Source organism: Notamacropus eugenii, chromosome 5 (genome assembly GCF_028372415.1).
Source record: "Notamacropus eugenii isolate mMacEug1 chromosome 5, mMacEug1.pri_v2, whole genome shotgun sequence".
NCBI classification, from domain to species: domain Eukaryota; kingdom Metazoa; phylum Chordata; class Mammalia; order Diprotodontia; family Macropodidae; genus Notamacropus; species Notamacropus eugenii.
The window spans coordinates 94306760-94332838 of record NC_092876.1 but is presented as its reverse complement, the minus strand read 5'-3'; the positions used below and the strand labels follow the sequence as shown (position 1 = coordinate 94332838).

At 38.4% G+C, this 26079-nt stretch overlaps 1 protein-coding gene across 1 annotated transcript in view; it reads right to left on the bottom strand.

Annotated features, from left to right (window-relative positions):
* Nucleotides 1-11158: 11158 nt before the first annotated feature.
* Nucleotides 11159-26079, bottom strand: part of LOC140504856 (NACHT, LRR and PYD domains-containing protein 12-like) — a 32047-nt gene continuing 17126 nt past the window's right edge. The window contains exons 7-11 of the mRNA XM_072610224.1: nt 20243-20410; nt 18013-18183; nt 17179-17349; nt 15006-15176; nt 11159-12103 (exon numbers count right to left, since the gene is read on the bottom strand). Coding sequence (XP_072466325.1) covers nt 12004-12103; nt 15006-15176; nt 17179-17349; nt 18013-18183; nt 20243-20410 — 781 coding nt within the window. The 3' untranslated portion in view covers nt 11159-12003. The remainder of the gene's footprint in view (nt 12104-15005; nt 15177-17178; nt 17350-18012; nt 18184-20242; nt 20411-26079) is intronic.

Below are 26079 nucleotides of genomic sequence, written 5' to 3'. Positions count from 1 at the left end.
AACAAAGTCAAGTGCAAGTCATGTCATCATTTCTCTGATGGCATGGTCTTCTTCAGCAATGAAGGATGAACACACACATATAGACACAAAAATATATATACAAAGTAGATTAGAAGCAGTCTCATAGGGTAAGATACTAGTAACTCAGGGTATTTGCAGGACTCTCTTGCAAATGGCAGAATTTGAGCTTAGATTTAAAGGAAGCCAGATCTTGAAGGCTTTTGAGCCTTCTGATAGCCACTTATAAACGTTAAAATACCAATCCCCTTGGGAGGGAGTTTCCTTTAGCTAGTGTCCATTTCTCAATTGTATTGGTCTTACATCTTACATTTGTTACACTGTGGACACTTGCGGTCCCTCAAAGGGAGATCATAGGTGGAGATGGAAGAGAAGTATTCTGAAATTTGTCAAGGAATAAAACTATTCCCTAGTATTAAGACTTATTCCTCAGAGTCATGCATTAAACTTCATTGAGTACCGATAATAGAGTATCTCCATTTGAGTAAATTCTTCCACTAACATGTGGGATAGCTTTTGATCTTTTACAAAACATTTAGAATATCTTTAAAAATCAAAGGTTACAGAACTATAGAGGAACTCTGGATGTCCTTAGCAATAACAGCATCCTCAAAACATACAATATTTGAGTTGGAAGGAACCTTAGCAATAACCAATTCCAATTTCTCCTAACTGATTATAGCTTCTGCACCAAGAATTGTGTGTGCATACGCACACTGGGAGTGTGTGTGATGGGCCTATTGCACAGTTTAATGTAGCCTATGAACCCCCTCTAAATTCGTTATTGGAATAATTGCCAAATTTATGTGTGTGTATCTATGTATCTTTCAATATCATTTTGTCATCATTCTTAGTTTGATCCTTTGAGACAAAAAGGAAAAAATTCAAACCTTTTTCGACGTGGCTGGCCCTTTAGATGACTGAAGATAGATGTGTGCCCTACCTTCTCAACTTCCTTTCTCTTTGATAAATATCATTTGATTTATGAACAATTCCTGATTTGATAAGCTTCAGGCCTTCCAGAAAAGTTGTCCAGAATAGTGAAGGGAGAAGAAGAAGTTGTTGCTTTCTAGGGACTATGGATAAGTAAAAACAATTCTCTTGATGAAGTCTGATCAGGGCAGAATACCAAGACTATCATGTCCTTCCTTGTAGACACTATGTGTCTCTCAGTGTGGCCTTAGGTTGTTTGCTTTTTTTTTTATGCTGCTGACATCCTGTTGACTAATATTGAGATATCTTATCCATATCTATTAAAATTCTTGTCATAGCCTATACCAGTGAAGTTGATTTTTAACCTATCCTGCCTGATTATATTAATGAATCATGTTTCTATAAACAGTGAAGTATTCTATGAATGAAGAAGGTCCTAACCAATAAGAGAATAATCCTAGCACTAAGGTTGGGACTCAAAGAATAGATATGAGACAGACAGGTATATAGCCGTCTGTAAACCTCTGCACTAGCAAACCATCCTCACCCCATGGATCATGATAGGGATGGGCATGGCCATCACAGCAAGAGCTATCGCAGCTATGACTCCAATGACCTGGATGGTGGCCCATCTACCTTACTGTACCTCTCATGTAGTCCCCCATTCCCACTGTGAACACATGGCTGTGGCCAAGTTGGCATGTGCTGATCCCATGCCCAGTAGTCGTTACAACTTGATTGTTTCCTTCATCATTGTGGGGATTGATGTGACCTTCATTGCTACCTCCTGCAGTCTGATCCTTCAGGCTGTGTTCATTCTACCCTCTCGAGATGCTTGGGTTTTTGTTAATTGAGAGCATATTCCAGATCATAGATCTAACTCTCCGTTGCACCTAGGTGCCAAATTATTTTCTTACTAGGCTTAGGAGAGAGCACATACACTGAGAGAAGGGAGAAGGCTCTTCCTTAATGATTGTGGCAATTGGCTGACTATTTTATAACTGCAGAAAATGTGAGAGTGAGTCAACTGTCAGTGTATATAGCTATAGGAATGCCATTATTATATATACCTCACTATCAAATATACTTATTTCAAAGACTGGGTAAATTGATGTTAATAATATGTTAATAGATTATTCTGTTCTTGAGAAAAATAATGCTTTCCAGACTTGTGTTTGGGGAATGTTATATGGCTACTGGTTGGCATATGAATTGGAGAGTGCAGAGACTAGAAGTGGCAAAAGCAGCCAGGACTCCATTATAATAGAACAGATGAGAGGGGATGAAGGCCTAAGATAATGATAGGAAATTTCTATTTTGGTAGAAAGAGTAGATCAAAGATAGAAATATTCCAGAGTTACTTATCAATGGAACTTGTACTTAATTAAGTCTTTCTGCTTTTTTATCTCCTGCATCCAACAATGCTTTTGGTTTCAAGTATAACTAACTGGGAGGAAAATGAAACAAAAGAAAAGAGGAAGTTGTAAGGAAGGGCATGCTTTGTGGGGAAGATGTTTAGTTTCTAAAATATAGAATTTAAGGTGCTACAAAATATTCTTGTGTTCGACAAACATTTACTTGGTGCCTATACTGTGTACTGTTCAATGTGAGTATCCTCTAAACTGCTCTACTTATTTCTTTTCTCTATATATACATTTTCCCTTCATCATCCCCTCCGCTTTCATGGTTTCAGTTATCACTTTCACACAGATGGCTGTCATAACTATATCTTTACCCACAAACCTCTCCCTAGAAATCCATTCTTTATTTCTATTGGTATGATATAAAACATAGACAAAACACAAACTTCTGGATTTTCCCAAACTCCGGATGTTCTTAAGCCCTCAATTTCCCCTCAAAACCTGCTCCCCTCCCTTACTTCCTCATTCTTTTGTATTCATTAAAAGACTTCTCTTAACCAGTACTCAAGAGCTCCATTTCATCTTGCACTGTTCTTTCTCTCTCACCTAAGACATTCATAATATTTTAGATACATAGAGAAGTTGGGATGTAGTTTTTGCCATCTTACAAAGTGCTATTCATACTCTGATTGGGAAGGGATTGGAGAAAGCTTCATGGAGTAGGTACTGTCTGAATTAAGATTTGAAGGATGTGTAGGAAATGAAGGTGAGAGGATGACATTTTAGGAATAGACAATTGTATGAACAAAGGACCTGAATGTGGGACAAGGCTGAGTCTCCTCTTTGAAATTTTATTGATAAATTGTTTTAAAATGATTGATGAAACCTAAACAGACACATCAATGTCTTTATGCAAATGTTTAAGCAAAACTTTAAAAAATGTAATTGGGGCTAATTATAGTATATGCAAACATATACTCTTGTACCTTATTGCCTATTGGAAGGAAAGTTGTATGATTTAACTTTGGCAAGGTAATATTGATGATGGTTCTTTTACATAAATTTAGTTTCATTGCTGTTTAATGATATAATTACTATATGTTTTCTCTGAATCTCTTTTCTTTATTTCGCATTGTTCATGTATCTTTCCACATTTTTTCTTAATTCTTGCTTTTTGGGCTATCCTTATGGTAGAATGATATCCGTTTACATACATCTACATAAAGACATCTAGGTGGCTAAGAGTGTTGAGCTTGGAATCAGAAAGACCTGAGTTCAAATCCAGCCTGACACTTACTAGTTGTGTAATCCTGAGCAAGACAATTAGCCTCTGTTTGTCTCAATTTCCTCAACTGTAAAATGGAGATAGTAAGTGTTTACCTCGCAGGGTTGTTATGAGGATGAAAAAAGACAATATTTGTAAAGCACTTAGCATAGTGCTCAACATAAAACAGGTACTTAATAAATGTTCCCTTGTACTCCTGTACATACTAGCACAAAGTCAAAAAGCTGGTAGGTGTTTAATATTTGTGAATAAATGGATCTGCCATAACTTCTTCAGCCATTTCACTACCATTGTGCATATACTTTGTTTCTAACTTTTTCTGTTACAAATAATGATTTTTTTGTACACAGAGTCTTTCTCCTCCTTAATCAAATAATCTCTTTTCTGAGTATGAATAATTTTTTAATATGTACAATTCTACTTTGCTTTTTAGAATGGTCAAACCAATTCATAGGCCCAGCAGTGAATTATTATTCCTGTTCCTTCACAGTCCCATCAATACTGAATTTTTCTGTTTGGATACTAAATTTGTCCTTGGTGTCAGAAAGACCTGAATTCAAGTTCTGCCCCTGATATATGACTTTGTGATCCTTTCAAAATCACTTTATTGTAGAATACTTGTAGAAAAGTCGCCATTGTGTATTGTAATATCCATTGATACATTACTGAGAATTCCTTTCACCATTATAATCATGGGTCTCAACCATGTCTCAAAAAGTGATAATTTGAAAATTATTTTAACCTGTGTTTGTACTACAATTAGTTATCTTGAACATTGTTTCAGAGGGTAGTTGGCAATTCACATCTTTTCTAGAAAATTGCCTATTTATTTATTTTGACAGTTTATCTTTTAAGAAACGTCTCTTAACCTGACAGATAGGTGAATACTTATACATTTTATATTTCATAGCATGAATCTATTATTCTGGCTGTGTTGTATTTGTATAAATGTATATATATATATGTTTTTAAACACACACATATATATATTACATATCAAAATTTTGTAGAGAGAATAGCAATTTCTTTGCAATCAGGAAAGCAAGACAAAGTTGATGACCTTCTTCCAAATTCTTTAGTATTGCTATATTCTTGAGGATGATTTTCATGGCCCCAAGGTAGCAACCATGGGCATGATGGAAACTGAATGGAATTTTTTCATCCTAACTCAAATAGTGGTTTTTGTTTTTTTTTCAAGGAGTTAGAGCAGTCATAGAAGCAAAATGCTGCAATAGATGGACCTAACCAGCGTTGTCATGGATGTTGTGCTGGCCTACAATCAAAAATCCTGAATTCAAATCTGGCCTCAGATGCTTACTAGCTGTGTGACCCTAGACAAGTCACTTAACCTTGTTGCCTCAGTTTCCTCATCTGTAAAATGAGCTGGAGAAGGAAATGGTAAACCATTTCGGAATCTTTGTCAAGAAAACCCCAAATGGGGTCACAAAAAGTTAGTCATGACTAAAATATGACTGAACGCAGAGCCCTAAGACCCTTTTCCCTGACTGGCTGGCTAACTGGTCAAGTGTGTTTTGGTTTTAACACAGTGGAGCTGAGATAGCTCTTCAGACTACTTGCTTTAAAAAAACAAAACAAAACAAAACATCTTTTCCCTTTATGGAAAAAATGTTTAAAAACTCTCCTCCAGCAGATGGAAGTATAGAGCAATAGCAGAGATCAAGTAAAGGAAGCTCACTGGAGATTGGAGCACTTGGTAACACAACAGAGATAATGCCTTAAGGGCATCACCAGCTTCTAAAGTAATAAAGTAGCTTGTGATCCAGTGCCTTCATTAGACTAGCAGAGGCATGATTGTTTTTTATGCCTGTGACTTTGGGCATGTGAAAAGCCCTCCTTCTTTGCACTTATTTAAAACCCAGCAGTCCTTCAAGTTTTATGTCCAGTTCCATCTCCTTCATGAAGATTTGGTGAACTCCTCTATCTCTCTAGCTGTTGAAATGCTTTCTGTGTTTCAAGACTCGGCTCTCATATGATCCCCAGAACTGTGAGGGAATGCTAAAATATTAGGTCACAGAATCAGGATCCAAAAAGATCTCAACATGCTAGAAGAGTGAACTTTGACTACCAAGGCTACATTGATGTCTACAAAATTTCAAGTCCTCTACTTTGGCTAAAAAGTCAGTACACATAAGTTAGGAGAGGTGTGATCAGATAAGCATTTATGGGGAAAAGATCTTGAGGTTCTAATGGATTTTTCTTCTGTATTAGTGTCATATGGTGGACAAATAATTTTACCTGATTAATAAAAGAATAATGTCCAGAGCGAAGGGTGTGATAAATATGACAAGGGTAGAGTACAATGGGTATGTGTCTGGTTTTATGTGTTAAGGTTTTAGAATGGGAAATGACAGTCAGTATCTACAAAAAAATAACTAGGATGGCAAGGAGAGGTGATGACATGATACAGGAAGGTCAAATGAAGAAACTAGGGAATGTTTAAGCTGGATAAGGAAAAAAAAACCTTAGTGGGGTGATGGGATGCAAAGGTGTGCTAGGAAATGTTTAATAACAGCTCTTTGAAAAGAAAAAGTATGTTCAGTTCAATCTATATTACTATTATTTTCTCCTTTCTTCACTTTCTTAAATCTAGGCAAAAACAAAGCAACGAATCAAACCCAGATTTTTATTCTGTCAATTTCTGAGCTGATAAATGTTCACAGTAAAAATTCAACACAAAGCCCTCCCAAGATCAGAGTGATCTCCTAGAAAAAGAGGCATAATTATTACTTTTAAACATTTTTATGTCTGTTATGTAGAAGAGGCATTTGTCTCTTTAGTTCGGCCCCAAAGAACAAAATAGGAACGAGTGTGAAGCAGTTTAAAACAGGAAGTGTTTCCTAATGTAGAGCTTGCATCTGAAAACTAAAAGTATCCAAAAAAATAAAATAGCTCGCCTTGGAGGTTGCCCAATAATATAACTGGTTGAGAGCAGGAAGGGAACCACAACTACACAGAATTCATTTAAAGAGTCTCCTCAAACTTAGAATAAAATGACAGTGTTGTATACATATAGCACGCACCATACACAATGCAGTGACTGCAAATGCTTTTTCTCTTCAAAGAGCCTTCACATTAGTTTCCCTGGGTCTTCTTTTCCCCTGTTTGACTCTTGAAGAAAAAAGAAAGGAAAATGGGTGATAAATGAGAATATACATGAAGGGAAATGAAACTATTTATGTTTATAACTGAATGACTTGTAATATCTGTGAAATCATGAAGGTAATATATAGCAAATTAATTCAATAATCATCAGTTAGTTATTCAAGTAAAGAAGTATTTATTTATCATTTAGTATGTGCTAGTCACTGTGCTAAGCCATGGGGGTACAAACAAAGTCAGAAACTATCCTTGCCCTCAAGGACCTGAATTTAGTGAGAGGCATAGCACACAAACAACTATACACAATCAAGATCCAGAAGAGATAAATTAGAGACAATTTCAGAGGAAAGTATTAGCATTAAGGGGGACAGGAGAAGGTTTCTGGAAAAAAGATGACATTTTAGCTAATACTAAATAGGCCAGGGAAACCAGAATGTGGAGACAAAGAGGAGCATTCCAAGACTAGGGCAATAGACAGGGAAAATCATTGCAGATAGAGATTGTCTCGTGCAAGGAGAAGGAAAGTTATTGTCACTGAACTGTAGAGTGTGGAGACGAGTAAAATTGTTAAAGAGAGAAAGGTAGGAAAGATCCAGTTTATGAAGGGCTTTAAAAGCCAAACAGAGGATTTTATAATTGACCCTAGAGCTAATAGGTAGCCACCAGAATTTATTGAGTAGAAGAGTGATATGGTTATATCTGCAGTTAAGAAGATCATTTTGGGAGCTGAGAGGAGAGGATGGATTGTTGTGAGGAGAGACTTGAAGCAGGGAGGTCAACCAGAAAGCTATTGTAATAATGCAGGTGTGAAGGGAAGGGACCCTACACCAGGATGGAGGAGGAGAGAAGGAATATTTATGAGAGATGCTATGAAGATAAAATTTAAAGGATTTCACAACAGATTCATATGAGGGGTTGAGAGCTAGGAGTTAAAGATAACATTTATATTTAGAGCCTAGATGACTGAAAGGATGGTGATACTCTCCATAGTAACAGGGAATTCAAGAAGTTGAAAAGGTTCTTAGGGAAAGATAATGAGTTTAATTTTGCTGAGTTTAAGATGTCTATGGGATATCCAGTTCAAGGTGTCCAATAAGTAGTTAGAAATGCAAAACTTGATGTTAGGAGAGATCTTAGGCTGGATAAAGCAATCAGAATCAGCTGTATATAGATGATAACTGACTATTGAAAATGATGAGGCTCAGATTCAATCCAGCTCAGACTCTGTCTAGCCGAGATTCTATCTGGCCCGCTTGTGAATACAAGCATTACAAATGCTTACGCTCCTTAAGAGGCAACCCAATTTGGCGAATCTTTAATAAACTTTGTTTTCTTTGGCTTTAAGAAGGCTTGAGTTGAATTCACTCGAGCATGACCCGGACTGTCTGTATTTTGGGGTCCCCTTCACCCCACAACCCATTCATTTATGGTTCCCTGACTGGGAAAAGCTGCTAGTCTCAAGGAGAATTTGGGAACATGCCCAAAAGTTTGGGGCTTGAATGGCTAGCAATAATCCCATAAAATACCCCCCAGGAACAGCTGCTGTTCCCTCGAGTGACCCCAGATGGGACTATCAAAAGAGTAAGGACAGGGAAAAGAGAGACTTTATGGTAATTTACCTGTTAGGCCTAAAAACTGCATTTCAAAAACAAGTAGATTTTCAAAAAATTAGGGAAATTACTCAGGGAGAAAAGGAAAACCCTGCCCTTTTTCAAAACCTGCTGGTAGAAGCTATTAAAAAGCATACAAATTTGGATCCTGACTCCATAGAAGGGACAGCAATCCTTAGCATGTATTTTATTAATCAGTCTGCCCCAGATATTAGAAGGAAACTGCAGAAATTGGCAATGGGACCCCAAACACCTCAGGCCCAGTTACTGGAGACGGCCTTCAGAGTCTTTAACAACAGAGACTTTGTTGCACTAGAGGAAGGAGAACGAAGGGGAAGGGCCAGGGCCAGGGAGCATGCTGAATTCTTGGCTGCTGCCTTGGCTAGGAAAAGACCCAGGGAACACCCCTCCAGGGCACCCCCTTGAAGGAAGGCTGGCTACTTGGGCAGTGGGGAAACCTGCTTTCATTGCCACAAGGAGGGTCACTGGTCCAAGAAGTGCCCCTCCAGGGTGCCCCCCCAGAGGGAGCCCCAGGAACCAACGCCTGTAGAACCAAGCCCATGTGACCGGGAGGGACATTGGAGGAAAGATTGTCTCTCAGGACGGAAAAGTGGTGGAGCCGCCCCCAGTACCCCATCCTCCAGTCTTCTCAAGACTTGGAACGACAGAAAAACCTGGGTGCTGGTAGTGCTCCCACTTTCTCTACCTCTCTCACCAAGCCGTGGGCAAAAACGAAGGCTGAAGGTAAGGTTACTTTAACATGGCTAAATTCTCTGCTTTGACCAGTCACTCTGGCCCTACCTGTCCCTTGACCCCTCAGGTTATAGGCATTGAAGGGAAAACTAAGGAATGTCTCCAGACATATCCCCTCCCCAGCCTGCTTGAGGATCCCTTGTTTAAACGCTCCTTCCTTATGCCCTCCTCTGACTCTGCCCCCTTGTTGGGAAGGGACCTGATGGTGAAATTGGGAAGCCAATTTTCTCTAGTTAAACCTTCCATCTCCCTTTTGTCGCTGTTCACTATATCTTCCTAGGTTTGCTTGAGAGTGTGGGAGACAGTCAGGCCAAATATTTGGGACCCTGGAATTCCAGAGAGAGCTACTTCTGCCACCCCAGCCACTGTTAGTCTCGCAGAAGTTAAAGTGCTCCCCCATCTCAGCCAGTATCTGATTAAGCCTGAGACCTGGGAAGGACTACAACCTTTAATTGAAAAATTCCTTAAGTATAGAATCCTTGTCCCTTGTTTATCTCCATGCAACACTGCAATCCTTCCCGCAAAAAGGCCTAATGGAGAATACTCACAATTTACTTTTGCTTTTGAATGTACTTTTCCTGGGGAATCAAGTCCATATCAGCTAATATGGACAGTCTTGCCCCAAAGCTTTCTAGATAACTCTCATTTATTTAGCCAGGCTTTGGGAAGGGATGTAAGGGACCTGAAACTAGCAGGTAGTAGATTAATTCAGTATGTGCATGATAGTCTTATTTGTAGCCCCACCCAGGCAGGTTCTTTGGCTGCTGCCACAGAAGCCCTTAATTTCTTAGTCATTCGAGGCTATAGGGTCTTTTTGAACAAAGTCCAGATAGCATACCAGTCCATAAATTATCTGGGCCATGAACTCAAACCCACCTCTCTCTCCTTAACCTCTGAGAGAAGAAGGACAATCTTGTCTATCCCTGATCCAGACACTAAGAAACAAGTTCAAGTGTTTTTAGAAATGACTGGATTTTGTAGACTCTGGATTCCTAATTTTGGTTTTATTGCTAAACCTCTTTATGACCCTACTCAGGGCACTGACTCAGACCAGGCTAAAGCTTTTGAGACTCTGAAAACTAATTTGACCACCACCCCATCACTAGACCTACCCAATCTGGGAAAACCTTTCACTCTGTATGTTGATGAAAAGAGAAGATAGGCTTTGGGAGTCTTAACCCATTCCTTAGGACCTGATCCCCAGGCCAGGTGATGTTTCTATTTACTCAAAATATGCTTTCCTTGTTCTACATACCCATGGAGCAATCTGGAAAGAAAGGGGATATCTGACAGAAAAAACTCCCCTATCAAACATGCCCTTCTATGTTTTGGCCTTGCCACAGTCATCTTTAATTCTCTCCAGAGAAATTATCTTTTATGCCAGGGAAATTGTCTTTTCTTTATACTCCTTTTGTACCTGCTTGGTGTGTGTTTGCCTAACCTCCTTGCCAGGTTTGTCTTTTCTAGAGTGCAAGCCATGAACTTCCAGATGACAGCCCATGCTGCATACCAATCTCCATCTGAATCCAAGGTCTCCAGCCCACTGGACCTGGCACCACCCAGGTTCTGAAGTCTGATCCCTTGAACAGGACCTATCAAGGCAGGGACAGCTCTATGCCCCTTGCCAGCAGGAAGAAGTTTCAGAAGCTGAGACCTTCACCCTTTACCCCAAAAGAATTTGGTTTCAATCTGTTTGAGGGGGGAATGATGAGGTTCAGACTCTGGGAACCTCCTTGAGCTCCCCTTGAATCTTCTCACTTAATCTGGCCTTTCTTACTCAAGTCTAATCTTCCCATTTGTTCAGGCAGTCTCTGGAAGCTCATCAAGATCTGTATTCATTCCTATACTGCCCCTATCAAGATCTCTGGATTGCCCTACCTGCTTCCCACCCAAACCCTCCATTGTCTCATATCTCCTGATAGCCTCCAGCTGCTTCCAGCCTTTGATCCTTCTTGGATTCCCTCCTTGGACTTCTCCTCAAGACCCTTCCTAAACCCCTCCTCCTATCACCCTGGACTACCAGACCCCTATCTCCCCCCCCCTCCCCCCCCAGATCCCTCCTATACTCTTTTCTGTATTTAAGTTCCATCTTGCCTCCGTGCAGGCGCTCAGATTCAATCCAGCTCAGATTCTGTCTAGCTGGGATTCTATCTAGCCGGCTTGTGAATACAAGTGTTACAAATGCTTAGGCTCCTTAAGAGGCAACCCAATTTGGTGAATCTTTAATAAACTTTGTTTTCTTTGGCTTTAAAAAAATAAAAAGAAAGAAAACGATGAGATCACTGAGGGAAACAAAAAATGGAATAGATCCTAGGACAAGGCCTTGGGAGACAACCATGCTTAGGAAGTATGACATGAATGAAGATCCAACAAAAAAAACTAAGAAGGAGTTCTCAGACAAATAGGAGAACCATAGAAAACAGTGTCATATACATTGAGAAAGAAGCATTTCAAGGAGAAGAGGATGATTGACAGTGTCAAAGTTTGGTTGTAATTCTATAGGGACTGATCAATAGTAAGAGAATATATCAACCAAGGTTCCTATTAAAATCAAGGAAACATGAGCCTTCTTTCTGGAGTCAGGACTACATCTAGTTTCCATAGTTTTTGAGCCCATAAGGAAGCTGGATTTCTTATCCTTAGGGCTCACACAGTCTGATGCCATCCAAGCTTTGAAGATCTATCTTTTGCACAGTTGAAATCACTTGAAATCTTGAAATCACTTTCAAAAGCAGACCTGGGGCAGAGCCATATGAAGAACTTATCTCAAATGTTGTATTCATCATACAGGACTTTCAATTATCCAAACTATTCTCTAGATTATCACAAAAGAAAGTTTTTCAGTTAACAATTCAACAAAAACATTTCTGTGCCACTTTTCCCCCCATCAACACTTCATATGTCTGCCAAGTCCCAGAGACAATCAACACAGACTTGAATTCTCAATGATCAGATGAGGTTTACTCTGTCTCAGTTCATCTTGGATTCTTTGAGTGTCTGCACTTAATTTCCATTTATCCAGCCTGTGGAAACACAACACATAATTATCATTCTTATTTCCACCTCCAATTCTCTACTATTCTGTCTGACCCAGTAGAAAGCAGATTCATATAAATACTGAAAGGGAGGGTTGGGAACTGAGAGTCCTTTTCCCTCTTTGGATCAAGATTCAAATAAGCACAAAGTAGGAAGGAAAAGGGAAGTTAGACATTACAGAAGCACCTTAAATTTCTTTCATTTCCTCTATACTTTGTTTGCACAAGTGTATATATGTATGTGTGCATACATAAGTATGTATATACAAATGTCAGTGTGCTGGTACAAAGGGGAAGAATAACTACGGTAAACTGAAACCTTTGACATTGATCTTTCTTGGTTTTGTTCCCACATATTTAGCTCTTCTCAGCCTAATTTGCTGAATAGTGCCACTTTTACCATGGCTGTCCCCCAAGCCTCTATACTGCACCTTTTCTCTTCTCTCTTTGTCTGCTCTCTCAATAACTCTGTCATCTGTCTGTAGATGACTCCCAGAACCATGTAGTCAGCTCTTGTCTTTCTGCCGAGCACCAGTCCCACATCAGCTAAAGTTTCTTGGGCATTTCAAACAGGATAACCCCAAAACATCTTAAACTCAACATGTTCAAAATAGAACTCATTATATTTTCCCCTAAACCTTCCTCTCTTTCTAACTTTTCTATTTCTTTTCAGAGTACCACCAGGTAATACCAAGTCATTCAGGTTTACAGACTTGCTGTCATATTCAGTGATTACTCACTCTCTCTTGCCCCACAGATCTAAATACATGACAAGTCTTATGGATTTTATCTCAACAACAAAAAATAGTAACTAGCATTCGTATAGCACTTCAATGTTTGCAAAGCACTTTACACACGTCATCTCATTTGATCTTCATAACTACCCTAGAGGGTAGGCACTATTATTATCCCAGTTTTACAAATGAGGAAACTGAGGCTGAGGAAAGTGAAATGATTTCTCCTGGATCACATGACTAGTAAGTGTCTGAGGTTACGTTTTTATTCAGTTCTTCTTGATTCCAGGTTCAGAACTCTAGTACCACCCTTCCTCTGCCTCCTTACCTCTCACATCTGTCCCCTTCACTCTACTGAAATGGCCACCACGTTGGTTCAGACGCTTGATTCCCTCTTTTATTATTATTGCCTAATACAATAATTTTATAAATATTTAGAACAGCTACATTATAATTATAATGATTATTTTATAATATAATATAATGATTATTTTGTAATATAGACTATTACAATAGCCTTCTAATTGGTCTTGCTCTTCATCTCTCCCCTCTCCAATTCATCCTAAACACAGCTACCAAAGTGACTTTTTTAAAGGATAACTTTGACCATGTCACTGTTTACTAAGTAAACTCTAATGGATTCCTATATATCTAGGACAAAATTCATATTCCTCTTTTGTATAAGTAAAGTCCTTCATAGCCTAGCTGCAACCTACCTTTCCACCCAACCCTTCACATGCTTTTCATTTAAGTCTACCTGACCTTCTGGCTGTTTTGCTCCATCTCTTGTTTCTTTGTTTTTGTGAAGAATGTCCATTGTAACTAGACTCCTTTCTTTACTTGTGGTGTAACTGAAAGAGCAATTGAGTCAGATGTCAAAGGAACTGGGTTCAAAATCTTTCCATTTTGAGGTAACCATGGTCAAATCACCTCATCAGTCTAGTTGGCCTCAGTTTCCTCATCTGTAAAATGAGGGAATAAGACTAAATTAACTCTAAGATTCCCTTGACTCTAAAACTATGTCTTCTCTTTACCACCTCGCAGAAACCCTAGTTTTCTTCAACCCCAAGTGCCCCCAAGTCCTTTCTAATTGCCCCAGCTTCTAATCCTCATCCACCTGTGTTACTCTTTTGTGTATTTTTGGACACTTTTACATTTACCTGTTTTTTCCTGATAGAATATAAGCTTCGTGAGCACAGGGATATTTTTGATTCTTGTCTTTGTATCTGCAGCACCTAGTAAAGTGCCTGATGAGTGTTTTGTACATACTTATTGACTGGTTAATTAATTAATGCTTTGTACATGTTTTGTAAATGTTTATTGGCTTATTAATTATAATCACCATGCTTGTGCCTGGAAAAAGACTAAAAATAAGCCATTCTTCATCTTCTCTTTGTTTCAGATCTGGGAAAACTGTGGGTCTGGAATATTGCATGTGGGATATACGTGTTGGTTGGTTTTAATGATTTTTCCCCTTTGCCAGCAAGTATCTCTTTGTGTGTAGACAGCATAGCTATGTAATGACATTCAACAAATTTGACCCTGGAGAAGAGATCAAAGAATATTTCCTCCCTTACAAATATCTAAAATTTAGATAGTGATTAATGATTTGCAATGAGTTTTACAAATATAAGCTTCTTGAAGTCAAAGGCTGTCATTTTTCTACACTGTAATTTTCTTCCCATTGCCCTATACATTGAAAATTCATGTTGTGTTAAATCAGATATGTGCAATTGCATATCTACATAGATTCCAAGATACAAAATAGAGACAAAATATGCATTTATTTACATTTCTCATAGTGAGAAGTGGAAAAATGCTCTAGAAGAAGAAAAATAGAGTTCTTGAAAAGTATATATTTTCTCATCACAATTATTCAAAATTTAAAAAAAGACTAATCCTTAATACCTCACTATACCTCATAAACAGCAGCACTTTCCACCTAGTGGGGGCATGCTATACAAATAGTATCACAGAGAGAGGAATGAGAGTTTCACAGGAAAATGTACTGGCTAGAATGTCTAATCCTTCCCCTTCCTCATCAGGATTCAGATGCTTTGTATAAAATCACCTTTCCCTCTTCGTGCTTCTCACCTGGCCTCCTTCTCTGTTCTCTCAAACCCACAAACTTTCCATAAAGAATGTTAGAGACTCACGTTAGTTTTCGTAGTTTACAATCCTGGTTTTGCAAGGCCTGGAACAGAAGCTTCACTCCCTCATCACCTAGGCCATTACCTGTAAGTTTTAGGTCTATCAGACTTAGATTGCTCTTAAGTGCAGAGGAGAGATATCGACATCCTGATGTGGAGATAAGGCACTTACTCAACCTATAGAAGAGACAGAACAGATGGCAATTGCCAACTCAATTCCCAAGAATTTATTCATTTCCTGCTTCTCCCTGGGAAGATCTACATTTTTCCAGTCTCTTTGAATATATATAGTCTCATAATTCCTCTATTTTGATTTTTCTTCTTCCCTACCAACCCAAGAGCCAGGATTCCATCATTAACCTTATCCTCTTCTTGTCTTGATAGGATGCTTATATCGTTACCAATGGCAGAGCCCTTGATTATGTCCCAGTCTCAATATTTGTCTCTTGTATTGAGCTCTGGATGTGCTGTTAATATGTATGTGTCCCACCAAATTCTTCTACCTATGCCATTATTGATGTCAGAAGCTGTTTTAGCTGCAGACGGAGACTATCTCCAAGAAAAAAATATGTTAGAGTGGGCCAGAATTGCTGAGAAAACAATAAAGGAAGGATGGTATCCCATCTTCATGTTACTTAGTGACTGATATGGAAGTCTTTGCTCATTTTGCCTTCACTTTTTTCTTTCTTCTAGACCTCACAATACCCAAACCAGGAATTCTTTTCTTCTTTTTGCAAAGTTTTATCTCATCCAATGGCTAGATTAGGAGGGCGATTGATTGATTATTCCATGAGAACAGCCGTAAAATGTGTCAGGGAAGTCTTATATGGCTCTATCCAAAGAACAGGATAAATTTTCTCTGAGCAGGGCAAACTTTTTCTAGAAGCTGGCGATCTAGCCCACTTTTACTTTCATTATTCTTATATCTTATTCTCTGAGCACATACTCTTTGATCCAGTGGTATTGGCCTCTTGGCTATTCCGCAAACAAAACATTGTATCAATTGACTCCAGGCATTTTCTCTGGTGGTACCCCATGCCTAGAATACTCTCCTTCCTCAGCTCGACTTGCCTCCCTGGCTTCCTTAAAGTTCTAACTAAAATTCCATCATTTATTGAAAGTGTTCTTCAACTTCTCTTAATTCTCATGCTTTCCCTCTATTAATCATTTCCTGTTTATCTAATATATAGCTTGCTTTGCATGCCTTTGTTTGCATGCCTCTCAATTAACTGCAAGTTCTTTATGGGCAGGAACAATTTTCCCTCTCTTTTTGTATCCCCAGAACTTGGCACTGTGCCTGGCGCATAATAGGTGCTTCATAAATGTTTACTGATTGATTGAAATAGTTTACTTATAACCTTCCCTGAAAGTATAACTTAGATAAGGAACACAACCAGGGATATGCCCAGCATAAGCAGGTTAATCTTCAGTTTATGATGGAAGGAGAAAGTCCCCAAGTAGTCAAGCAAGAGCCCACCCTCTAGGCATCTGCATGGCCACACCAAGCTCTTTCTACAACTCTCAGCTCTTTGCTTCAGGGCAGTTCACTTCAGTTAGGGGTCATAGATGTTCCCTCACTCTGGGAGTCATGAAAGCTATAGAGAACAAGAGTCACTCAGATTTTTCTTGAGAGGGACAGACTCCAGTTCAGGTGGGTTTTATTGGATTTTATCACTAAAGTCACTGGAAGGGAAATAGCATGTGACTATGAAATGAGATAGAATTCTAACCTAGAAGATCATTATGCTTGCTCTGGTGGCTTGCATGGTCTCATGCCTTCCCTGACTTTTCCCAATAATCTTTGAAGGTGTCAGTCTGAATACAGGAAGATTGAGAAATGATCTAGTTTGAAGGTGTTGGATCCAATTTCAACGTGAGAAGCTCAGAGGGGCTGCCTTAGTCTAGAGACCTGGCTTTATTATCAGGGAGCTATTGGGTTCTGTCAGGGCCTTTGGATTATTGTCACTGTCTCCTACTCCCTTGTGTATCTCCAGTGAAGACTTAATGACCTTCCTTTTGGAGTCTTCCCTTAATAAAATGGTCTGCTGCCTTCCACCTTGACTTCCTTGTCCATTCTTCTGCAAAACTCTCCTAATCCCCACCTCAGTCACTGACATCCTCATTTCTTACCCCAAAGGAATATGGCAATCTTACATGAAGAAAGCTTAAGAGGACTTACTTCAGTTCTTGTAATTTACAATTCTGGTTTCCCAGAGCCTCACATAACACTTTCACCCCATTATTTCTCAGGGGATTAGCACCCAGATTCAGATGGATCAGACTTTGATTTTTCTTGAGAACAGAGGAGAGAGAATAACAGCAAGCAGCAGAGAGTTGGCAGTTCCACAACCTGTAGGGAGCATTCATGTGTAAGGGGGAGATGGAGGGTGGAGGAATAAAATGAATTCTTCAGTCTTTAAAGTTTACTATTCTATTTATCCTTCAGCATAGGCTTATGTTGATGACTCTTTGGCCCCATGTACAGCCTTTCTTTGGCATTATCCATATTAACTCCTAACCCAATGGTCCCTTATTTTATACCCCCAGTCCAGTCTCTCTAGAACAAAAGTCCTTGACCTTTTTGTGTTTTATGGACTCCTTTGTCAATCTGGTGAAGCCCATAAGTCTTTGACTAGAGGCAGCTAGATATAGAACTGGGTCTGGATTCAGTAAGACCTAAATTTAAATCCAACTTCAGATATTTACTAGCTATGTCATCCCACTTAATCTTTGCCTCAGTTTCCTCAGTTGTAAAATAGAGATAATAATAGCATCTACATTCCAGGGCTGTTATGAAGATCATATGAGACATTGATAAGGAGTATCACAGTATCTGTCACAAGCAAAGACTATTACAATGACCTGTTCCAGAAATGTATGAGACCTTGACCCTTTGCCCCAACAGAGACTTAATTCCCAGCCACACTTCTCCAGTACATGGTCTTATTTCATCTTCCAGACTTCTTCCTACTAAAACACAGAACATTCTGTTAAAGGGAAACATATGACTTACTCTAGGGTCTGTAAGTTAGAGTCCTGATGTTCTAAGGCCTCACATAACAGCTTTACACCATGGTTGTACAGGTTGTTACATCCCAGGTCCAAATGAATAAGACTCTGGTTACTCTTAAGAACAGAGGACACATCCTGACAACAGGAATCCGTGAGATTACACAAGGATAACCTGTAAGAGAAAGATTTCCATGAGAGTAATGATGTTTTCCCTGTATTCATCTTGAAAGGAGTTGGCATTCCCTATGTTGTTAGCCTTGCATACAATATGTCCCTGCCCCTGTCCTTGCATCTTCCTAAGACATAATAATTCATTTTAGTTCTTCTCTCCTCCTTTATCACTTAGAGAACTTCAATTTTTAACTCAAAAATCAATTTCTTTCCTAGCTTCAGGCTTAGAAGCTGCTTTTGAATCAGTCTTATGGATTTCTAGGCAATTGACAAATATTTATTTAGTGGTTACTGTGTGCCCAGCATCATGCTAAGCACTAGAGATGGAAAGAAAGGCAAAAACACAGACCCTACCCTCAAACATCTCACAGTCTATTAAGGGAGAAACAATAAAAAATACTATACATCTAAGATGGTGTAAATGGAAGGTAATCCCCAAAAGAAAGCACTCGTGGTGGGGAAACAAGTAGGCCTCTGGCAGGAGGTGGAATTTGGGCTGGGTCTTGAAGAAGCCAGGAAGTTAAGAGTGAGATGAGGAGGGAAAACATTCTAGTATGTTCTAGACAGCAGCCATTATAAAAGCACAGAGTTGGGCATTTCAGTCTTAGCTGGACAGAACTGACTACATACAGAGAGGAGACCACAAGTAGAGCAGCAAGTGTGGCAAGTTACACCAAGGATTTTCAAGGATTGCATCCACTGAAGGGAAAGGAGATAGTTCTAGTTAAAATCAGAGAAGCCCTGGTGGGTAGGTCCCTGAGCATCAGGTTTTAGTTATGGCATAAAAAAATCGAAGATAGTTCCTGCAGGTTTAAGGGACTGGACCCACTTTATCCTACCTTCATTTTTCATGCTTCCTTCAAGACTCAGCTTAAGTCCTATCTGTTGCAACATGCCTTTCCTAGTCCCACCAAATACCAGTACCTTTCTTTCTCATGTACTCTGTATATGTTATGCATTACCAAATTATTTATTTGTTGCTTCACTCTCCTCTGGTAGAATGTGCAGTCCTTGAAATCAAGGGCATTTTTGTTTCCTTTGCACGTACATCATTTAACATAGGGCTGGGCACTTGACAAAAGCACTTTGACTAGCTGATTTACTAGGCTCAGTTCTGGGTTCAAGATTATTTAATGGCAAATAAGGACATCTTTGAACCTATGGCCTATAAAACGACAGTGACCCCTGGTAAGGATTTCTCTCTAAGTCATAGCTCCTGGACCAAGGACTGTCTTGTCTTCAGTGCTATTTATTGGTGATTTGTAGAATGAATACTCATAATTCTTTCTCTGCCTTCTTCCTGACCCTCCTGATCTTAAACAAACAGAAACTGCTTCCAGTAGGTGGATGGTGGGAGAAGCAGTGTTCTCATGCCACTGAAATAACTCTAGGTAAGATCAAGAAAGACATCAGAATGAATAAGACACACCTCCCACCTAATCACCAAAGTTTTACTAATGGCACAAAATGTGAGAAATAATATGGGACCATAAATCAGTCAGTCAGTCATTAAACAGGAATTTAGTAAGCTCTTACTATGTACTGGGGACAGTGCTAGGAGTCAGAATGAATAAAATAAAAAATAAAAACACTTCCTGTCCTCAAGGATCTTATACTGTATAATCTAAGAAGGAAGAAATGTGTAGACTATGAATGGAGATAAGATATATTCAAAGTAAACATGAGATAATTTGAGGAACAGCCTGGCTCAAACACATGAGGGATTCGGGAAAGACCTAATGCAGGTGCCTAGACTGAACCTTAAAGGTTGTTAGGATATTAAGAGATGGAGGTGAGAAGGGACTTGATTGAGGCAAGTAGGACAGCCTACCTCAAAGGTACAGAGAAAGGAGATGGGATGCTATAAGTGGGGATCAGCCTCACCATCAACTTCTCTTGCAGAGATGGGGAGGACCTTAAACTCTGGCCAAAGGCACAAAATATGTGACTTTAATTCCCATCCCTGAATTTTTAAAATTATAATTCATGCTAATTTTACAAACAGTCTCTTGCTGATCACAGATTTGCAGAGAATAATTTAAAAAAATGAGGAGTCTTACATCAGTTTCTGTAGATTACAGGCAGGGTGTCTTAAACCTTCACACAGCAGCCTCATGCCACAATCGTGAAGAGAATTGCCACTCAGATCCAGATATGTCAGGTTTTTATTCTTGATGCAAGTAGAGAGATTCTGACAACAGGCATCAGTAAGATGGCACTGAGACAACCTTCAGGAAAGAGAACCCCAGAAGAGAAATGGTTTATTTAATACTCTTTAGAATGATATCTCTCTTCATGAAATAGTTCACTCCCTTGGCCCCTTTGGTTCTATGTGAAGCAAAAGTAAAATGGTACTCTCCTCATCCAGCCTAGCCCATAAACTGTGGAAGTAGGTCACCAGAATAGGAAACTGTGCTTGTGGGAGGCTGTGGAGTACTCCACCAAACCTGAGGAAAAGAGATCAACATCAGGCTGGAACAGTTTTTACTATTCAAAATATGTAAGGTAAACCATGGATCACCCAGTGTGAGGGGAGGTTGAGATGCATTGAGTGCCATCCCTTAAGGAAGCCAAAATCAGAGGGGAGGGAGTCAAGAAGTAAGTAATAAGAGAAAACAAGGGAGAGAAAGAACTGGAAGTATAGAAGATTTCAGAAGGAAGAAAACTCAAAGATCTTGAACACAAATAGAAAAATCAGCAGAAAAAAATAGTAACAACAACAACAAATAATATTTCCATATTTGATAAATGAATTTGTGCATTTAGGAATAAGTACTGCAAAATGAGGGGAAAAGATCCAATTCTTAATAAGACAAAGGACCCTGTGGAATTTTAGGAGAATATGAAACCACAACATGCTATTCCTGAGTGGTTTAAAAGAGAAATGAGAATTATGAGAGTAGAATTTTTGTCCTATGTAGTAAAAATAATAAAGAAAATAGAAAAATAAAACTTGAATCTGCAAAGACAAGACTCACTGAAGAGGCAAAGGAGAGAACAATAGATTGAGAATTCAAATACACAAGTAAAGGGCAATGTAGAAGAGAAACAAAAACAAATAAACAAATAGATAGACAGATAAATAGATAGATAGGTGGATTAAATACATAGCTTTCCATGCAAACACATACCGAACTCTAAGACAAGATGCACAGAGACAACCTAGGAACCAAAGGTCTCCCAAAAGAGCATGAGAGGACAAAAAGTTTTAACATAATAATGGGAAGAATTTCTCAGAACTTCTAAACATAGAAAATTAAATTCCAAACAAAATAATTCACAGACCACTTAAAGGAAAACAAAAAACATAATTGCAAACTCAAAGGCACAGAGTGGCTAAAATTAACAATTTGTTTTAGAAATGACAAATTCTGAAGTAAGTGTGGCAGAATGCCCTTCTCTCACAACCTTGCCAAAACCAGCTACTAACAAATTTTGACCCCATCTATCTCAACCTCTGTGGGATGGAATCCTAAATCCTAATTCCACTCAGATCAAGCCAACTCTCCCCCAGTAGTGGTAGGCAGAATGACTCTAGTCCTTTGTATCCCTAGAATGTTACCCACTATTTAGTACATAGTTGTAATGATAATTTAAATGTTAAGATCTTTCCCATTTATTAATAGGTCCATGTGACCTGCCTGGGTCACATGGAAGTCTGAATCACATGAGTCTGAGTCACATGAAATCTGTGGTGAGATGAGTTTGCTGAATGGCTAGAGTTAGAAGGATGCTAGAAAGGTGTTAGAGCTGAGAAGAAGTTGGTCAGAATGCAGTCAGAGCTAGGAAGGTTGCAGGCATGTAGGCAACTGGCTAGTGTGAGTGAAAGAGCTTGTTTGTGATTTTGTTTAAGAGAATCAGCTTGTGATTTGTTTAATGGAGCTGGTTTGTGGGAAGCCTAGCAGGGGGAAGGCTTGGGGTGGTGTTGTTCTCTGCCTTGTTATTGTATACAGATTTTTGTTACTATGATGGATTTGGCTTTCTAGTGTTTGTATAAATGTTCTGGTTCTGTGTTTCATGTGGATAGTCTGTTGTATTTCATGATACAGAATCGCACCAGGATATTGCATTGCTGCTACAATAGCAAACTCTAAATAAACACTTTGTCATCAATCCATCCATCTGTTCATTTATTCATCCATTCATTCTTCACTGATAGTTTTAACACACCCACTCCAAGCATTTCCTATGCCTTGTTTTTCTTCTCTAAAAACAACCAAAAACTTTAAAATAATTTTTGTTGTCTTCAATATTTTTGGTCAGCTTCACTTTTCCTGGTAAAGTGATATAATTCATCTGAGTATGACGCTTGATCTAATCAAGGTTGGATAGAAACTCTATTATGTTTGTAGTTATTTATTTTTATGATTCCCTGCTAACCATTTTTGTTCTATGGTGCCTACTCAAGTAACTGATTTGACCAGAGTGAGAGTTCCCAGATTCATTTTCATTGGAAGAAGAAAATCAACAGAAGTAAAATCATAATTCAATAGCTCAGTCCTATTATCATTTATGAACATTCCATCTTTCTCCAAAGTATGGTCTTATTTCTTCCTTGATCCTCATTTCTCATTCAACAGATTGAAACAAAATCTCTTTTTCATTATCTTTAGAATTTATTGTCAACTTCTTCCCTTAAGGAGACTTATTTGCTTTAACTATGCTTCTCTTGATTTCATTTTAAGTTATTTGCCCTTGTTTCTACTTCTATACATGTCTTAAGAAAAAGAAATTCAGGGAGGGAAGCCACAATGGCAGAGAAAAAGCAAGGACTTGCCTGAGCTCTTCCAAATTCCCCACCAAGCAACTTTAAATAGTGAATTCTTGAGTGATAGAACCCACAAAAAGGTGTGATGAAACAATTTTCCAGCCAAAGAAAACTTGGAAGGGTGGCAGGAAAGGTCTGTCACACCTGGGTGAGAGTATAGAATGTAACACAGGTCATTCCTTAGCAAACCAGCAGTAGGCTTTGGGGGTGACTGAAGCAACAGTTACAGTGGCAGCTTCTGGACCTCTCTTAGTCCACAGAGAGTAAGAGGGTTGGACAACTGATCAGAAGAATACAGAGTTCTTTTTGATACCATTGAGTACAGAACTCTGTTGCATTGCGTACACATGGATCTGAATTGAAGTACTGAGTCATCAGCCAAGGGTGAGGAGGAGGATTAGCACATCAGAGCTTGTGTCTGCAGAGAATCAGGGACACTGGTCACAGTTTCACAGAAGAAAAGAATACTTGCTGTCACTCACATAATAGAGCACAAGGTAGTAGACAGGTAAAAATAGCTCTCCTTAGATCATACCATCTGTGAAGAAGTGAAAACTTACCAACCACCAGAACTCTGAAAACAGCTGTACAAAAATCTGAAACTTGAACAGTGCCATCTCTAGCCTAGGAGTAGTGTGCAACTTTAATGCATAAAGTGAGGAATCATGCTGGAGAAAAAAGTGAATGAACAACAACAACAAAGCAACTGAACATGGAAAGTTACTATGGTGATAGGGAAAATCAAAACACAAACTCAGAAGAAACAACAGAGTCAGAACTGCTGCATCTGGAACCTCAAAGAAAAATGTGAATTGTTCTCAGACCACAGAGGAGTTCAAAAAGAATCCCCCCTCCCACTTACTAATATTTTCCCCCAATTACATGTAAAGGTATTTTTTTCAATATTCACTTTGTAAGATTTTGAGTTTCACTTCTTTTTCTCCTTCCCTCCCTTTCCCCCTCACCAAGATGGTAAAAATCTTGTATAGTTGATACATGTACAATCATATTAAACACATTTCCACATTAGTCATGTTGTAAAAGAAGAATCTAAACAAATGGGTAAAACCTTGACAAAGAAAAAAAAAAGAGTGAAAATAGTATGCTTTGATCTTCATATAGACTCCGCAGTACTTTCTCTGTATGTGGATAGTATTTTCCATCATGAGTCTTTTGGAATTGTCTTAGATCATTGTATTGATGAGAAGAGCCAAGTCTATAAAACTTGATCATCATATAATGTTGCTGTTAGTGGTAGACAGTGTTCTACTGATTCTGATCATTTCACTCAGCTTCAGTTCATGTAAGTCTTTCCAGGTTTTTTTTTTTCTGAAATCCTCCTGCTCATCACTTCTTGTAGTTCAATAGTATTCCATTGCATTCCTATACTACAACTTGTTTAGTCATTCCCCAATTGATGGGCATCCCCTCAATTTCCAATTTTTGGTCACCACAAAAAAAGCTGCTATAAATATTTTTGTAGTTCTTTCCCCTTGTTTATGATCTCTTTGGGATGTAGACCCAGTAGTGGTATTGCTGGAAGAAAGGATATGCACAACTTTATAGCCCTTTGGGCATAGTTTCAAATTGTTCTCCAGAATGGTTGGATCAGTTCACAACCAACAATGCATTAGTGGTCCAATTTTCCCACATCTTCATCAATATTTATCATTTTCCTTTGCTGTCATATTAGCCTGAAAAAAGGATTTTTAAAATCAAATAAATGGGGGGAGAAGAAAAATTGGAAAAGAAAATGAGATTGATGCAAGAAAATCATGAAAAAAGAGTCAATATCTTGGTAAAGGAGGCAAAAAATTACTGAAGAATATAAAACCTTAAAAATAACAGAACTCAAATGGTAAATAAGGCAAAAAGAATTCCACTGAAGAGAATAATGCCTTAAAAAACAGAATCTGATCACATAGTCAATTGCACAAAATTTTACTGAAGAAAAACTCCTTAAAAAGTAGAACTAAGCAAATGGAAAAAATAATTGCTTTACAATTAGAATTGGGCAAGTGATAGCTAATGACTTCATGAAACAGCGAGAAATAATAAAACAAAAAAAAGGATAAAAAATGGGAAATATCTCATTAGAAAAGCAACTGATCTGGAAAATAGATCTAGGTGAGATATTTTAATAATTATTAGACTACCTGAAAATAAAGATAAAAAAAAAACTAGGCATCATATTTTAAGAAATTACCAAGGAAAACTGTCCTGAAATTCTCGAAACAGAAGATAAAATAGATATTGAAGGAATCCTCCGATCACTTCCCGAGAAAGATCTCAAAATGAAAACTACTAGGAATATAATAGCTAAATTAGGTGAAAGAGAAAATATTGCAAACAGTCAGACATAAATAATTCAAATATAATGGAGCCACAATCAGGATAACACAAGATTTAGCATCTTCTACTTTCAAGGATCCAGGAACTTGTAAAATGGCATTCTGGAGGGAAAAACAGCTAGGTTTACAACCAAGAAACTCCTACTCAGCAAATTTGAGTATAATTCTTCAAGGTTAAAATAGAATTTTAATTTAACAAGATAATTTTAAAAGTCTTTCTGATGAAAAGACCAGAGATGAATAGAAAATCTGACTTTCAAATACAAGACCCAATAGAAGCATAAAAAGTTAAACAGGAAAGAGCAATCTTAAGGCATTCAATAAGGTTAAACTGTTGACATTTTTACATGGTAAGATAATACTTGTAATGCCTAAGAACTTTCTCATTTTTAAGGCAGGTAAAAGAAGCATACATAGAAGGACCATGATGGTATGATATCTGAAAACAAACAAACAAAAAAGATGAAAAAGGAGAATTCACTGGGAGAAGGGAAAAGGGAGAGGTAGAATGGAGTAAATTATCTTGCACAAAAAAAAGACATGAAAGAGCATAAAGGAGAAAAGGAAAGGTGGAAGAAGTTGAGAGGGGAGGAGTTCTTGCAGCTCAGTCTCATCAGTACTGACTGAAAGAGGGAAAAATGTAGTTTAGTATACAAATGTAACTTACCCTACAGGAAAGTAGCAGGGGAAAGGGATAAGAGAAAGGAAAGTGACCTATAAGAGTGGATGGCAGATGAGGAGAGGAAGTAGTCAGAAGCAAAACATTTTTGAGGATGGA